The 16,748-nt window shown below is 26.8% G+C and overlaps 2 protein-coding genes across 2 annotated transcripts; both read right to left on the bottom strand.

Moving 5' to 3' along the window:
• Positions 1-930: 930 nt before the first annotated feature.
• On the bottom strand, positions 931-2,436 carry LOC119672548. Its single transcript, XM_038083618.1, has 2 exons — positions 2,340-2,436; positions 931-2,127 (listed from the first exon to the last, which is right to left on the bottom strand). Exon 2 carries the CDS (start codon positions 2,109-2,111, stop codon positions 1,149-1,151), a length of 963 nt encoding a protein of 320 aa, XP_037939546.1. The 5' UTR covers positions 2,112-2,127; positions 2,340-2,436; the 3' UTR covers positions 931-1,148.
• Positions 2,437-2,562: 126 nt separating this feature from the next.
• LOC119672549 lies at positions 2,563-3,256 on the bottom strand. Its single transcript, XM_038083619.1, has one exon. It carries the CDS (start codon positions 3,172-3,174, stop codon positions 2,575-2,577), a length of 600 nt encoding a protein of 199 aa, XP_037939547.1. The 5' UTR covers positions 3,175-3,256; the 3' UTR covers positions 2,563-2,574.
• Between the last annotated feature and the right edge of the window lie 13,492 nt (positions 3,257-16,748).

The following is a 16,748-nucleotide window of genomic DNA, read 5'->3' as shown; positions in this document are numbered from 1 at the left end:
ACGAGAAGAACAATAAAACATACGACTACACTATTCAAGTAAAAGTAAACCTATTTGACAAGTCTATAAACTTATAAACAAGTTAAGTAGGTGAACGAATGAACCTTAAAAATTTCGAATCTTCTTCTAACCAATGATAGACACTGACACAAGCGGTAAAGTACAGTGTTCTTCTCATTAGCAGAGCCACAACTACGATGTAGTCAATAACTACCGATAGGTGGTACTCTAAACTACTATCAATATTTCGCAATATGCTCATTACTTCTTTTAGTGGTAGGAAGATCTGCTATATACAAGAGTTAAATAATTGGCCCCATAATGCTTCTTTGAGGTACTCTAAGTTCAGTGCTATGAAGCTGTGTAATCTCATTATAATATTTACTGAAGTAGTGCCTGGAGTATAGATATGATTTTAGAAATATGAGCTAATGAAGTATACTGACGGAAGAATGTTTGATAATTATAAAGAATTCCTTTTAAATAATAATAAATTGACTATGTTAATCAAAAATGGTCCTACATATGTAGCTTGGACTAATAAATTATATTAAATTTGCAGGATCAACAAACAAACATTCACCGTTTATGGAAATATATACGACGTGCACTTAGTAATAATATATATGAGTATACTTGTAAACCCGTTCCAAACCGAACCATGTAAATTCTGTCGCAACTGTTGTTGCGGAGATGAGCTGAACTGGTTTTTGAACTCCATCAGAGGTTTGGAGTGTCGAACCTAATTATATCAGAAATTTATACTGTTTATATTTTTTTTATAATAAATATACTTGTATAAAGAAAGTTAGGGTCTATACCGCCTATCTCCCCAACTGCTTGCAGAAGATATAGTAATTATTAATCAACATTTAGTAATTTAAAAATAGTTTGTGAACACTGAAAATTTTATTTGAATATTGATTTTTGAATTTTGAATTTTCATTGCTACTGTCATTATACAATTTTCCTTAACTTTTTCTGTGCAATTTTATTTAACAAAAGTAAACTTGACTATATTATTATCACAAATGTGTCACATTCATTTGTGCATAAATAATTGTATATAAACACATATGTATATATATATAAATTGGTGTTATACGTAATTCATTAACCTATTAATATTTGCGGACTACTATTTGATCTCATTTTTTTGAACCCTTACTCGTGGACTTTGAAAGTCTTGAGTGGTTACTATTAGAGCTCGTCCTGTTTTTGGATAGACTCTCCTCGTTTGAGTGTTTTGATTGTTTAGATGCAGACGCACTATCATTATAGCTCATTTCTTTTAATACCTTTGAGTTTTTGCTCGCTTTGCTTGCTGTTTTTGATAAATTCGATTCTGGTTCCTGTGACAAATCGTTCTGTAACTTTGAGTTCTTAGACTGATTACTTTGTTCCTTTGATACAATAACTGTTTGGGAGTCTGAATTTAAATAATCACCTTCCTCCTCGCACTCTTCACCTTCCTCACCCTCCTCAAACTCAAACCCAAAGCAGGCAGCATGCCTAGTGTAGGCATCGTTAAATTCACCTACTAAAGAACGGAGTGTTGCAAACATCATATCACACTTACGATTTATAGTACCAAAGGAACATGCTTCACTGCGAATGCTGGGGATTTCATCAGTAATTGATGTATTTGACTTAACCGAAAACGCTATTGATTTCAAATCATCAACCAGTTTGCAACGTTCCAATGGAGTGGCATTAACAATTTGTCGCACTCTGCAGAGGACCCGATTATATTGAACTATAAGTGCAATATGTGATTGTTGCATATTATAAAGTTGCTCTTCTAATTGCTTTGTATATTGTTGTTGTTGGGCTAAAGTTCTTTCTCCTACCGAATTGAAACTTTCTTGCTGGAATGATGTTTTTTTTCCAATTGAACTTGAACTTTGTTGTTGGGATGGTGTTTTTTTACCAATCGAACTTGAACTTTGTTGTTTAGGTGATGGTGTCTTTTTCCCAATCGAACTTGAACTTTGTTGTTGGGATGGTGTTTTTTTCCCTATCGAACTTGAACTCTGTTTTTGAGATGGTGTCTTTTCTCCAGACGGAGCTGATTTTTGACTTTGTGCATCTTTCTCACTTTCATTCTGCATTACAGGTGTTATGAGCCTATGATAATTCAGTTAATTTTAAAAAGTTTTACGATGTAGTTTTCGATGCATTTTCCAAAAAAAAAAACCCATAGAAATTAAATAAATATAGAAGATTTAAGATTTTGTTATTTAAACGTATATGTCAAAATTGATATATATTTCGATGCAATGAAATATGTATCGTACAAAGTTAATCGTTTGGTTTTGGTTGAAGTGACTCTCACTTACCTTAAATATTAAACAATATTCTTTATTACAGAATTTCTGTTTACTTTATCAGGTAAAAATACGGGGTTACTATGCACTTCGTACGAATATGCATAAATCTTCACTGCATTTATTGAAAATTCGTTGAGTATATTCGGAGGGTCCTTTACATCATATTGTTTTTGGTAACTATTAACAGGTGATCACGAATTAATGGGATCTGCATCTTCACGTATTGGGCTTACGACTGCTTCTTTTAGTTTCTTGATCTTGATCGCTTTTTTTCCATGCTTCCATTGCTTCCACTTTTTTCACTAGTACCACCATCGTCATTATTACTATGTTTACTTTCCTTACTTCCTCTGGGGTCATTGGGATTGTATTTTTCCATTTGAAGACAATTATATTCATCTATACTAAATTTATTGTGTAATTCCTCAATAAATCGGTGTTGCTTTTCTTGTATAGAACCCAAGGTTACAGCGTCAGACATAAGATTCGGTAATTCATCATCACCATTCATTTCTTTAGCAGATTGAAATGCCGCTTTTTCCAAATCTTCTAATAGCGAACGCAATTCAGTTGGTCGAGCACTTGTAATCTGACGAACTCTGATTTGTATGCGTATCAGTTGAGTGCAAAGCTCTAGAAATGCCTCCTGCAATAAATTGAAGTCCTTCTCCAGTCTCACTACATAGTCATTGCTGGCGCAAGTTTGTGTTAGTCCAAGTGTGATGGCAGTACCAGTACCTGCATACTGAAGTCCATCTCCTTTTTGACTTGTTGCGCTGCTGCGATTAGCTGAGGGCTTATTGCTGCTCTTACTGTTTGCACTTTTAATGCTAGATTCTTCCATTATTTATAAAGATCCCCTCCTTATACTGCGGAAGAGTCTCTCCGTATTTTTACCAAATTTAATTTAGTTTCACATAGTGGTTATAGCAATTAAATTTTTTTTTTTGTTTTTAGAAAATTACTTCATATTTTATTGATATTGAATAAAAAGGCATGGTTTGTTTCGTTCCAAAATTTAATTCATTAAAATAATTAAAAATAAAAATGAATAATATTTTCTGATTAGTTATTTTGTCTTTGAAATAGTATGTCTAGATGGAATAGTGCTTTTTATAATATATATAACTTACTTACTTAAATGATATGAGCGCCCGTTATTAAATTTCGGTCTGACCCAGTACTCTTTTCAGGCGCCTCTGTGGCATGCGTACCTTTTCCAGTTTCGTATATAAATTACGGTTACTGTGGTATGGTCAACCACTACGCGTTTTTTTCCTAATACCCGCTTCAAAAAGCTTTTTTCACAGGAGCATCGCAACCATTCCGACGACAATTCAAAGCCAGCACCACCATTGGATGTTATTATTATGTTGAGGCTAGTTGAGTCAGTGCACCTGAGCACTTTTACTCTCTATTAACTGCGAGGTTTCTTCAGAACCCCTCTTTGCGCCTTGACTAGATTATTGTTTATCACTTGATCAGACTAAGCAATAATTGACCTCAGATCTGCATACCTTCCCGAGCAGCCTGTAACCATTCTGAGATTTGATAACGCGGTGTTGGTAAGTCTGTCAGATTTCGCAAATAATTTCAGGGCTCTATCCTTGAGGATGTCAATCTTGAGGTCCCTGAGGATGTCATTCATCCTAATGTACCATGGAACTTTGAAAAGTCTTCTCAGAGCCTGGCTTTGTGCAATTTCTAGCTGGTGATGGATGTTACTACCCTGAATTACGTCAACATCGTAATAAAGGTCGTATAGCTTATAGCTCATTTGGATATGTTTGAATAGTTGTTGTTAGTTCGAGAAAAACAAAATACCTTATCAAGAACTTTTCTCTCGAAATCCTCCAGTGCAGCATAACAATTGTCCTCTCTTCCTTAACATTTCATATAAAGTTATATGTTCAAAATCAATTACAAAATAATTATTTTATTTAATAAACATTGTTCAGTCTTTTTTTTAATTTAGATGTATTCCTTTGCAACATTGTCCACCGTGACAATGTTCATCAGAAATGATTGGCTATGTGGCAGCTTTTTTCAAATTTCTCATGACTTTCCGCTATTGGGTTGTTCCATGCTTATTAAGAGTAATATTATTTAACAGAAAATAAATGTCTTATCTAAATAAAACATTGACATTGCAACATAATTAGTTTTGTTTGCTTTAATTAGTTCATTCAATATCAATGGTAACAAGAGTCCGCGTTATGCCTCACCTGCATCACTGTAACTCTGCCTTCATCATCTGACATAAGGTCCATTCAGTTTGGTCGTTACGTTTCTTGGCGTTTAAATATTTTGTTAAGTCGGCTATGATTATATGTCCTGCTTTTTTTTATGGAGAGATTTTAATGACCTTTACGATATCTGCTTCGTCATATATCTGATCAATTTTGTCATTATATCGAATATATTATGTACCGTTTTTACATATTGGACGAAATATTTTCCTGATAACACATTCAGAGAAGACTTTGAATACAGATTAGTGGATAGCTTCCACACATAATTATACTTAAGTCTTCGAGAGGCAAATTCAAGGAAAATATTTTGTTTAACATATGAAAATGAGTCTTGTATAACTGAATCTGAGATTTTCTAGAACGAGATTATGTCTGTTCTCAAATAACTCAGAAAAGTTATAGCACAGTTTTATTGAAGTATATCCTTTGTAGCTAAATTATATATGAGAAAACAAGAGTAACTTGAGTAACTGCAGTTAAAATTACTTATAATAAAGTTGACTTTCTCATCCAGCTGCTGAGTAGTTGCAATTTCTGTGGATATATTTAGTTTTTCATCTAAGCACTTTCGAAAATAATTCCAATCTGTTAGTTTATTTGTCAGATATGGAGAGTGCTGTGCGTGGAGGCCACAGATTCAAGCAATGTGAGATAAACTGGTGAGTGGTCTGAGTTTAAATCTGCTTTTCCTTTTATTTCCTTTCCTTTTATTTCATTTTATTTTTATTTATATCTGGACTAAATATATTTAGTCCAATATGTGAATTTCCAGTTTTCCTGAATTTAACACCTTATTTTTAATCTATATGTTTATGAAATAGTAATATCAAAGTATATGCAGTTGCTCTTTACTAGTTGGTGTTGGTACTCACATATCTGGTAACAGTAATCGAAAATGCTGTGAGTGAACGCCAAACCGGGATGTACTTTAAAGTAGTGTTCATTGTATAGTTTCTAACTATTGTTTAAGTTGATTTTGCAACAGCCCTAAATCAGTGTCAAAGGAAGTATACTCCAGGAATATTCAAAATAGTATAAAGTGCTGTGGGCAATATAGTTCTGATTTTATTAAACACATTTTTGCATATCTGTCAGAAGTTCTTGTATTACAATTAAATATTGGAAAAGAAGGTACTTTTTTTGTCGCATATTGGGAAGAAAAGCAATGTGAATATCTGGGGTTTATATATTTGTTTAAGCTTAAAAAATCACGTTTTCTTGCAACGAATGTTGACTTAATACTAACTACCTGACTCCATTAAACTTAGTATTAGGGCTAAATAGTATTGGCAAATCTTCACATACTTCAAATTTGTCTGTTTTCGTGAGAAAAAGATCTATACCTTTACCTTTACTTTTACCTCTACCTCCACTAACTTCTATAGTAAATAACATTTTTTTTTGAATTTATATGTTTTTTTATAACATGTTTGTTAATTGTGTTTGTTTTCGATTAAATAACATACTATTAAAAAAAAATTAAATTAATTTGTTTAAAAAAATTAACAACTAATATTTTTCAATTAAAATTATTATCTTCGCACTCTCACCATAAAATCCAATATTAGAACCAAAAGCGAACAAACTCTTACCTATAACATACAGTTGAATGAAAACTTAAACAAACTTTAAAACAAAAACAAAACAAAAACAAAACAAAAATGCAACAAAAACAACACATGTGCCATATTTTCTTTTTGTTATTGTTTACATTGTGTTTTTGTTTTTTTTTTGTTATCACTTCGCCAAAATAATTGCAGCCGACCTGTGTTTTCATATTTCGTTGCCTGGTGTTTCACTGATTTCCATATACCGGCCGGCATGTTAAGGTAGGTTCATGTTTGTTTCATTCTCACGTGAGAGAAATGAAAGAAAATTCAAACCCAAACAAATTTATTTGACGAATTTCTTTGAAATGTGGAGCATTTTTAAGTTTTTTCTTACAAATTTCCGATTGGAGTTTGAGAGAGTTTTATAGTAAACTGAGTACAATGCAATAATGGAACACCGGAAATTGTTAGCCGTTTTATAGGAAAGCTTTGTATTTATAAGAGAAAGGAAATTTTTTGTTAATATTAAAAAATAATTATTTTTACTCTTAAATTTTTGAAAGTAGATATGAAGTATTTGGTTATTACATTTTTTATTTTTATGCTTTTGTATTAGTGAAGATCCGGTTTATTTAATGAAAATAGTTTTTTAGAAATAACGTTTAGAAGTTAATGCAATTTTATAAAAAATTTTATATGATGCAAGCACTCATATTGAACTTTTTTTCTAACTTTAGTTAGAGTATGGAACTTTAGGAAAAATTTATGGACTCTCTACTACTGAGGTAGTCAGATTTTCAAGTCAAATATCTACTTGCAGAAGGGAAAACTACCAAACTATTTTAATTATAAAAAGTATAAATATATAAAAAAAAAATAAAAAAACATGAAAAATATTTATATATGAGTAAAAACCGAAATAGGGAAATAATTTGAATGTCTTCAAAAAACCAGTAGTCTCTCCTAACTTAAAGTATATGGGTCTGTTCTTCCAGTATTTGTAATATAAATTAATTTTACTTATGATTCTTAGCCGTAGAAGAGTCTGTGTCGAATATTGTAAAAGTAGTGCACCTATTTTATCATTCCATTAGTACTTCGATCTATGACTTTTGATTCTAGTTTATGGAGACGTGCATATTAGAAACGAAAATATCCTGCATAATGTCATTAGTTACATCTGATATATTTTAATATTACAATTTCCATAACTTTTCAAGTGGATTATGAATTTAATTTCCACTTGGTGGATATATTTGAATTTTAGTTTTTTGCAACACTTTTCTCAGCTATTCAAGACAATTAACTTCCTAAGGGTTCTAGAGAAGTTAATAGCCTTACGATTTTAGAGAAAGTATTTGTTTGATACGTAAATATGTATATTTGGTTTGCTTGTATTATCTATCAATACTTTCTTTCTTTATTGTTTTTATTATGATTTAAATTAAGTCTGTAACCATAAAGGAACTATTCCCAGGTGGCAGATAGCATAATGTTTACCTGATGAGGTAAGTGTACTGCATTTTATAACAAGAAATTGACGATTAAAGAAATGAAACCTGGCTTAGAATATATTTTGTTGTTGTGTGGTTATCCTTTTTTAAAAAAAAATCAGTATACCATGGGCATATGCCGGTTTATTTCTATTGCTATTTATATTATACATATTAATTTATTATTAATTAAGATATAACTCTATAGATAAAAGTATAATTATCTATTATTATCTAATTAATTAATTAATATATATATACGCAATGCTATAGATAAAAGAACTATTATCTATTATTAATAATAATTTTAATTAGAGTATAGAGAGAAATAGATTACTAGAAGATAAATAAGGAATCAACAGCAGTTTAAATAAATCGGTGAAGCAGATGAACAGTTAACTAATATAAGGTCATAAAGAATCTTACAGTTGTAATATTGGAACACAGATTTTCCTCTATATGACAAATTTTCGGCACTAAACTCCTAAGTGGATTTTATGATGATATACATTTTAGAATAAAACTAAAAAAGTTAAGTTTTTAAAAAAGCAACTTGAAATGAATTATTTCTAATAATAATTAATTAATTATTATAATTATTTTTAATCATAATAATTAATATTATTTCTAATATAATTAAAATAGTATCAAATGTAGGTTGACGTAATCCACACTATAATTTATTTTCCATAATTAATTATATTAGTAACGCATATATTATTATAAAAATAATAATAATTTAACAAATAAATAATAAAATGTTTATTACTTATTAAATCATAAATATAAGAGAAAAAATAATTTCATTTTAAGGTTTTATAATTTACAAAAAAGCTTTGGAAATATCCTAACAACTTCCAGTGCAGTTTTGCTCTTGCAATCCGTTCCATTCTCTTGCCATTTCCTATAAAAATTGCAGGCTGCACATACGATACGCTCGCCCTAAAAACGTGTGCAGTTCAGCAAACGGTGCAAAAATTATGAGTGTACCAAAACCATTTCGTTTCACTCCTAGCATAGGGAGCATAAACTATATTTATTGCATTAATAAAGGGTTAAATTCGAATTTATATTTATTATAAATAATTTTTATTAATTTTTGATTATTAGTAAATGTTTTAATAATATTTATTTTATTAATAATTAATGTTCGCTGTGTGTTCTCTGAATGAGAAGCAATAAACGATGTTGTATGTTTGAGATTTGCTACTGCCTTGTGGCTGCCGAAATGCTTGTATTTTAAAACAACAAATCACCTTTACGTATGAGTAATGTGCTGTGCAGTTTAGCGAAGTATCACGAATGGGTCCTCGTGCATGATGCAAAAAATAAAAAAAACAAGAAAAAAAACTAAAACAGCAACAAAATTTAAATGATTTTTGCAAAGCAATTTTCTTCCTCGTGTTGGAATATTTGACAGAATTTTCACACAGTTTCAGTTGCAAACGAACGTTTTAACCAAGCGGTCATAAGTGCTAGCCATAAACGCTTTATGTGTCGTGTAACAAATTTTCTAATAAGAAAAGTACTTACTTAAAACAAACAACAAATAACCGACACAAAATAAAACTCTTCAAGGTGTGTACAATTATAAAGTAAAAAAACTTTACATGAAAAGTGTTTAATTAATTTTTGAAAATATCATTCTAATATTGTTTACAAAATAATAAACAAAAATTTTGAAAAAAATAAATTTAAAAATAAATAAAATTTCTAATATTCCACGTTTCGTACTCAAGAAATTTCTTAACTTAACGGTACGCGTTCAACACGGGTGTGTGTATTTGTTTTTGTTTTTTCTTCTTCTTCTCTGGTTTAAAACGAGTTTATTAATGCAATTCCATTTTTGGGACTTTGGCAAGTGTTTTGTTATTGTTTTCTATTTTCTTATTTACTGATAATTGTTGTTGTTTTTTTTTTATACACTCTTCTTATTGTTATATAGTATTTCACATTGTTTGTTGTTGCTTTTATTGCTTAGTGCAGCAGCCAAACAATGTAAACAGATTTAATTCATAATTTATAGCTTAAAATAAATGGGATTCTAAGTTAACTATAAGTGGAGGGGGAAGAGTTGACAAAGTATAGGAGCGTAAGGGAAGAAAAGTATTGTAAAAATAATATTTAGATTATATTCATTTGATTTTGTTAATAAAAAAAGCGATTAGAATAGAATACGAATAGATTACAAAACATTATTAAGGTAAAGGTTTGTAAGGAGTTAGAGAATAGTTCTTCATAGTCAGAACAACTATTTACTTTGTACCCAAAAGATGACTATAGTTAATTGCCGAAATATCGGTGTAAATAAAGTATGTTTCATAAATAGTTTAAAAAGCTATGTGTTGACTCATTAGATCATTTAAAACTATAGAAATAAAATAAAGTCACTAAAACAAGAAATTATAGATGTCTTTGAAGAATTTTTAATTTAAGAAAGAGTCTTAAGCTATTTTTTGGCATAAGAGTTTTTTAAAGAGACTATTAGACCCCTCTAACCTTTTTTCTTAGTGAAAAAATACTTAAGACATGGCTTACAGTTTATATTTATTTAGATTTTAGCTGGGCTTTAAGCCATTTCAAAAACTTTTAAATAATATAATAATAAATAAACCATTTATTTTAGTTTTTAATTTTAAACAAAATTCAAATAGTTTATTTATTTAAATAAATACGACCCTTATTATCATTACTATATCTATTTATAATATTCAAACTATATTTATTTATTATTTATTATAGTATACCATATTATTATATGGGTTTAGGAGTCATTTAAAGACCAACAAAAATCTAAAAGATAAAAAAAAAATTATTTTATTAAATTGAAATAATAAATGTATATATATTTCTAATTTATATTATTGTTATTATTTTTTTTATTAAATTAATTTAATTACATGCAATAAGTTATTTAAAAATATGCGGTATAACTTTATAATATATTTTAACACTTATAATTAGTGAACTTCATATTAGTTAATAAATAAAATATTAAAATACCTTTCAAATAATTTTAAATATATGCAGAATTAATGTTAAATAAATATTAATTAATATTTAAAGCATTAAAATACCTTTAAGATAAGTTTAAATATATACAGAATATAAAAGCGGTATAAAATGATAGCAAATAAATAGATTCCTTTTTTCTGGTGCTTGCATAGAACTATTGCTTTAACTGAAACTTCCAAAATTGCTTTAAACCTAAGCTAAGTACTGAGTACTACTCTCTATAGCACTAAGCAGTACATTTTTATATTTTTATTACAAACATTTTTAAACTATAGTTTTCTAGAACTCTACTTTTTAAATTTTTTTTCAATAAGTTTTAGGAAAATATCTTCTAGAAATCAATTTCTAAAATTTTATTTTAAACATTTTTATATTATCTTCTAGAACTCAACTTTTCAAATTTTGTCAATAACTTTCAGATAAATATGTTTTAGAACTCAATATTTAAAAATTCATTTCAAAAATTTTTATATTATCTTTTAAAATTAAAAACCTAAAATTTTATATCAAAAATTTTTATATTAATATTCTCTTGAATTTTCCTTCAAATTGCTATCTTCCTAAAACATTCATAACTTATTGTCTTCCACTATAGTTTTTTTTAAACGACCAAAAAAAATGTTTCGATTATTGTTTTCTAAAATTTCAAAATAATGATATCCTAGTTGTGAGATCTTAATTTATTAGAATTTTTATGATAGTTGTCTTCTTAAACTAGGATTTTAAGCATAATTATATCCAGGTATTACAAAATATATAAGAAACTTTTCTGATAATTTCTACTAAAACTTAAATTTTCAAAATAATGCTATTTAAAACCTAAAATATATATGAAATAGATTTTTTTTTATTTTATCTAGAACTTGTGTTATAAATCTCACCTATTGGAAATATAAATACTTTTCGTGGTATAAAACAGGATTTAAGATTTGAAAAGATATGATCAAAGAGGTGGAATAAATACTTATTGCTTTAATATAAGCATTTAATATAAAACAAATGTAATGCAAAAGGTAGATATGTGCTTACCACGGAAAAATGTAAATATATATATCATATGTTTATATTTCCTTCGAAATAGTTTATTACGTATAGCACTTCATCTGTAACATCAAATTTTAATTTTCTTGCATACTTTCAGGGATAATAACAATAACATAGTAGGGCCTTAGTAGCTTGGGCTTGTTAGAATAAAGCTTCTAACTTTAATTTTAAGCTATATACCTATATATAATAAATAAATAAATAAATTTAATTGAAGCTTTCTTTACTTAAAAAATAAATAATATAAAAAACTTTTTTTAGTTCTTTATTTTAGAATTTATTTTATTATATTATACATAAAAGTTCTTTTCCAAATCAATCGATGTTACAAAGTTTCTTTCACTTCTTCTTTAGGGCGGGATTTTACAACAAACTAAAACCTTTAGGATTGATTTTTTACCTTAACAAGTCAATGTATTAATATTTAATAATAAATGTATTTAATGAAGAAGAAATAGTTTATTAAAAGGGAAGATGTGAATAAAAAAAAAGGATCTATTAAATGTACAGTAAAAAAAATGACGTCTATTATATTATTAATAATTAAATAAAATGATGATTTAAATTGCTGTATTATATAAAACTGAAAACAATTTATTTTAAATTGTATTTGTAATTGTTTTCCCATATAACTGATACCATACGTGGTTTGTACTTGGAAATGGGGTCTGTAGCCTAATTAAAGACATATGCTAATTTCAGCTATTATTGAATACTGTATTGTATATTCAGCTATTTAAAGTACAAAAAGTTATTTTAAAAAAAATTTTTTTTTCACAGAACAAAAGAATCATTAAGCAAAATATTAATGAAAGTAGTTATGCATAGTCTAAAATAAAATTACATTAATGAATAAAAGTTTTTTGAACTACAGATTTTAAAATATAAGCCAGAATAAATATTCTTGATATTAACATTATCCTTGATATTATATAATATCCTTGATAGTTGTATAATGCTTACATGCAAAGAATTGTTCAAATTGTCTAAATATTTATATATTTTTATATATTATTTATTTATATATTTAAATATAAATAAATAATTTAATATTTATCAAATATAAGTATTTTTAGCATAGCTATTCGCATTTTAGGATATTTGTATATAGATATTCTACAGCACCTCGTGTTAATATAATCGAATGACAAATTTTACTAAGTGTAATTTCATTCAGTTCTTAGGTCTTGGGATAAAATCTACTCAATTTTGAAATGTTTTGATTAAAGCACCAATTGAGATACAGATTTTAGCTACATTTAATACTTCTTTAAGAAATAACGACGCGATACGCAGATCTAAGAATCGTACTACAATGAAGTCATCATCTCAAACATTGATATGAATTTGGTTTAACTAAAACAATTTTATGTTTTTAAAATATAATAATCCATGTATATTTCCTAGGAGTACATTTTATATTTTCATGTACCATATATTTCCTGGAGTTAAAAAAGAAAAAGTTTTTTACAAAATTTTAAGGTTAAAAAAATCTGTATGGTGCAATACTGTTTTCACATAGTATATATAAAGAGAAATAATAACAATTGATTATAAGAAATAATTCCAAGACGACTGTTGATGAGTACTTGATAATAGTCAAAACAGGCGTATAATCAGCCAAAAATTCAATTATTAAAAAAATAAATAAAAGAATTTTGTTGTTGGCATTCAACTACTGTTCGAAACCTCTCTATAAAACGATATTAAAAATATTTGTCTAAAAATTGTTGACTAATGAAGAAAAAATTAATTTAATAAATAAACGTATAAGAAAATATAAATCTTAAATTAAATTTTAAACATTTTTTTTTTTAACAAAAAGTGAATAAAAATAAGTAGGTAAAACGGGTTTTGGGGGCGTATGAGTGACATAACATTCAAAATAGTGAAGAATTAAAATAATATCTTTTTTTTTGTATAAGTGCTATAAGAAATAGTTATTAAAAATGCTTTCTTTAAAAAGAATAAAAAATAGTCTTAGAAATTTTTATTCTATAAACATTATATATAAATTTAATAAAATAAATCTGTTCTTTTTGAAGCAGAATACCGCGTGACGTTGGGTTAATAAAAATTATTTATTTTTATTAAATTCAATTTTTTTACATATATGAGAAAACAATTTTAAAAACTTTTTCTTATATTATTGTTATAATAAAAATGTAACTATAGTATTTTAAAAAAATTTAGCATATAGAATTTACAATATTATTTTTTAATAAATTGTTATTACGATCAATTTTTAATATGTTTTTTATTATTACTGGACTTAAGTCGTTAATTTAACACATAAAAATAAAAAAGTTGTTTTTTTAATAAAAAAATTACAATATAAATATGTGTTAAATATTAATTGTATTTATTTTTATAAAAATAATAAAATATAAAATTAATTTTTTATAAAAACTAAAATACAATTATATATTTAATACAACATGATAAGTGTAATTTTTTATTCAAAAACAAATAAATAGGTGTTTTTAATTTTTATGTGTTAAATTAGCGACTTAAGCCCATAAATAATATAAAAAATATTATTTTTTTGCTAAAAACTTTTTTATTTCAAATATTATATCACAACTTATTTAAAAGTAATAAAAATATTTATAAATAACATTTTTTATATTTTTATATTAATAATTAATAAAAAAACTATTGTATTTTTGGTAATGAATTTTAATTCATTTAGGAAAATAAATTAGTAATAGTATGTTTATTAAATTTATAGTACAATCATTTTAATTATATAAACTTAATTATTTATTATATATATAATTAATAAATTTAATAAATTAGCTAAATTAATTTATATGGGTAGATAATCAATATATATTTAAATCTTTTACATGCATATATTTATTTTAATATATATAATAATTTATTAATATGTAATAAATAATATATATAGATCATTATTAAATATTAATATTTCCAACTAAATAATTAGTACTGTTATATTATTTAAAATGTTTTGTTATATTCCAACTGGGATACTTAAGGATCTGTTTAGAGATGATCACATTTAACCCGTAATTTAGAGTGGATGCTTGTTCATATGTATTAGTAAATTTATTCTACGTATTATTTTAGAAATTGTTTTTAATAATATTATTAATTTAAATAATATTAAATACACCTAAGTTGATGAAATTTCAATGGTCTTAATACGAGACAATTTTATGTATTTTATTATTTTAAAATGGAACATTTTCCTAGCATAGTCCCTATTCCCTTACCTATAATGACCATCATTTTCTGTTTTTGTCCGTTTAAAAAATTAAATAATAATTCGATATCTTCATGAATAAGTTCCAGAACAAAATATTGAAAGGCGGAAGAAACTCACTTAACGATCTTCTTTTTCTATTTTTTTCTTTTTAAATAATTAAATTATAATGCAATATCTTTGTGAAGAAGATCCAGGGGAATATATTGAAAAACAGAAGAAACTTTAATACTAAACATGAAATTGAGTTAACTTGGATACTTTATTTCATATTTCAAAGATAAATGAATCTTCTCCACAAATAAGACTCTTTCATTTAAATGTGAAGTTTAGCTCTAGTGCAGATCTTAAAATTAATTGACATATTTTCTGAAAATGGAATAATTATATGTTTTTTCGAAAGAGTAGAGAAAAGAAGAGTAAGCTTCAAAATAATATAATATCCTTATAAATAGCCAACTTATGTAAATCAAATAAAGTCTTTTCACGACTAAATATGGTAATATTCATAGATGATAGTTACTCATTATTTAAATAAATTTCTTTAAATATAATTCATTTGATTAAAATAAATGAAATAATTTGTAATATAAGATGACTTACACTATTTAGTACTTACCATAAATTATATTTAATTCTTTAAAAGCGTAAAACTCATCACACCTTCCCCTATTCCCAACGATTAGAGCATAGTTGGCCATTAAATATTAAACAAAGATTTTAATTTTCATCAGTGTCAAGCAGTTGAATTACTCTTCCAAAATGTCAGTGTTCTGAGACTTTCTAATTCAAGTGCCACCCACTTAACTTGACCTTTCTAAAAATACTGAAAGTATTAAAAGTATCTCAAGATTTTGTGGTTTTCTGACTTGGCAACAACTTTTAAGTAGCAACCACTTAAAGGATGCAGCAGCAAAAAATTTGTTAACAACAAGTTTTAGACGAATTTTACTGTTCAGCTGCAATCTTTTACTTATTAACAACTTTTTTCGTAGTTGAGGTAAAAGTTTTTAAGTTGGGGTAAAGTTAATTCTGGATTAATAATTTATGAGCAGTTCAGCTGTGTGAGAAATTTGAGGAATAGCTAAAGTTCGGTTATATTTATTAAATTGCAGTTTCGAGTGAATTTTCGCTATACACAAGTGAAGTGATGTCACAAAAGAAAACAGTTTCAATTTTTCATTTTTTTAAATTAATTTTTATCATAAATAATAAATAAAATAAAATTATTAAATGAAATCGTGCGCTACTGCTGCTGCTACTATATGTCTTAAACACTCAATCGAAATTTGTTGGAAAATTATAAGGTAAGTTCGTTTTTATTGCTGGATTATAATGTATTATAAGTAGAAAAAATAATGTTTTATAATAATTTTATAATAATTTATGAAGTGACATAAAACCGGTGAAAACTGGCTTTTCTAATCTTCAAATTCAGTTTAAAAATTGCAAAGACAGTAATTGACTTTTTGGTTCGGTTCACGGGTTCGATACCCTGAACAAGTGATTTGGTTCAAAAATCAGTTTCTCTAATCTCCACATTCAGTTTAAATTTTATAAAGACAATAGTTGAGTTTTTGATTTGGTTCAAAGGCTTGATACTCTGAACTCTGGGTTGGGATCTGAAACAAATTTATGTTAACTTTACTTCAGGTTCAGAATTTGCGAAGACAAAGGTTGAATTTGTGGTCAATGCAGTAGCTCAATACTCAAAACTATGGGCTTAATTTAAAAACTGGGTTCTCTAACCTTCTACTTTAATTCAGAGTTTGCAAAGAAAAAGGTTTGGATACGGGTTTTGGTACGCTTAAAAGTCGGAAGATCGCATGCAGAAC

This window comes from Teleopsis dalmanni, chromosome 1 (genome assembly GCF_002237135.1).
Source record: "Teleopsis dalmanni isolate 2A chromosome 1, ASM223713v2, whole genome shotgun sequence".
Lineage (NCBI taxonomy): Eukaryota > Metazoa > Arthropoda > Insecta > Diptera > Diopsidae > Teleopsis > Teleopsis dalmanni.
Note: the sequence above shows the minus strand (reverse complement) of the source record. Positions and strands in the feature narration are given on the sequence as shown.

Bases quoted from the DNA above. Each gene is read 5' to 3' on its own strand.
- LOC119672548 (XM_038083618.1), bottom strand. From the start codon at position 2,111: ATGCAGAATGAAAGTGAGAAAGATGCACAAAGTCAAAAATCAGCTCCG.
- LOC119672549 (XM_038083619.1), bottom strand. From the start codon at position 3,174: ATGGAAGAATCTAGCATTAAAAGTGCAAACAGTAAGAGCAGCAATAAG.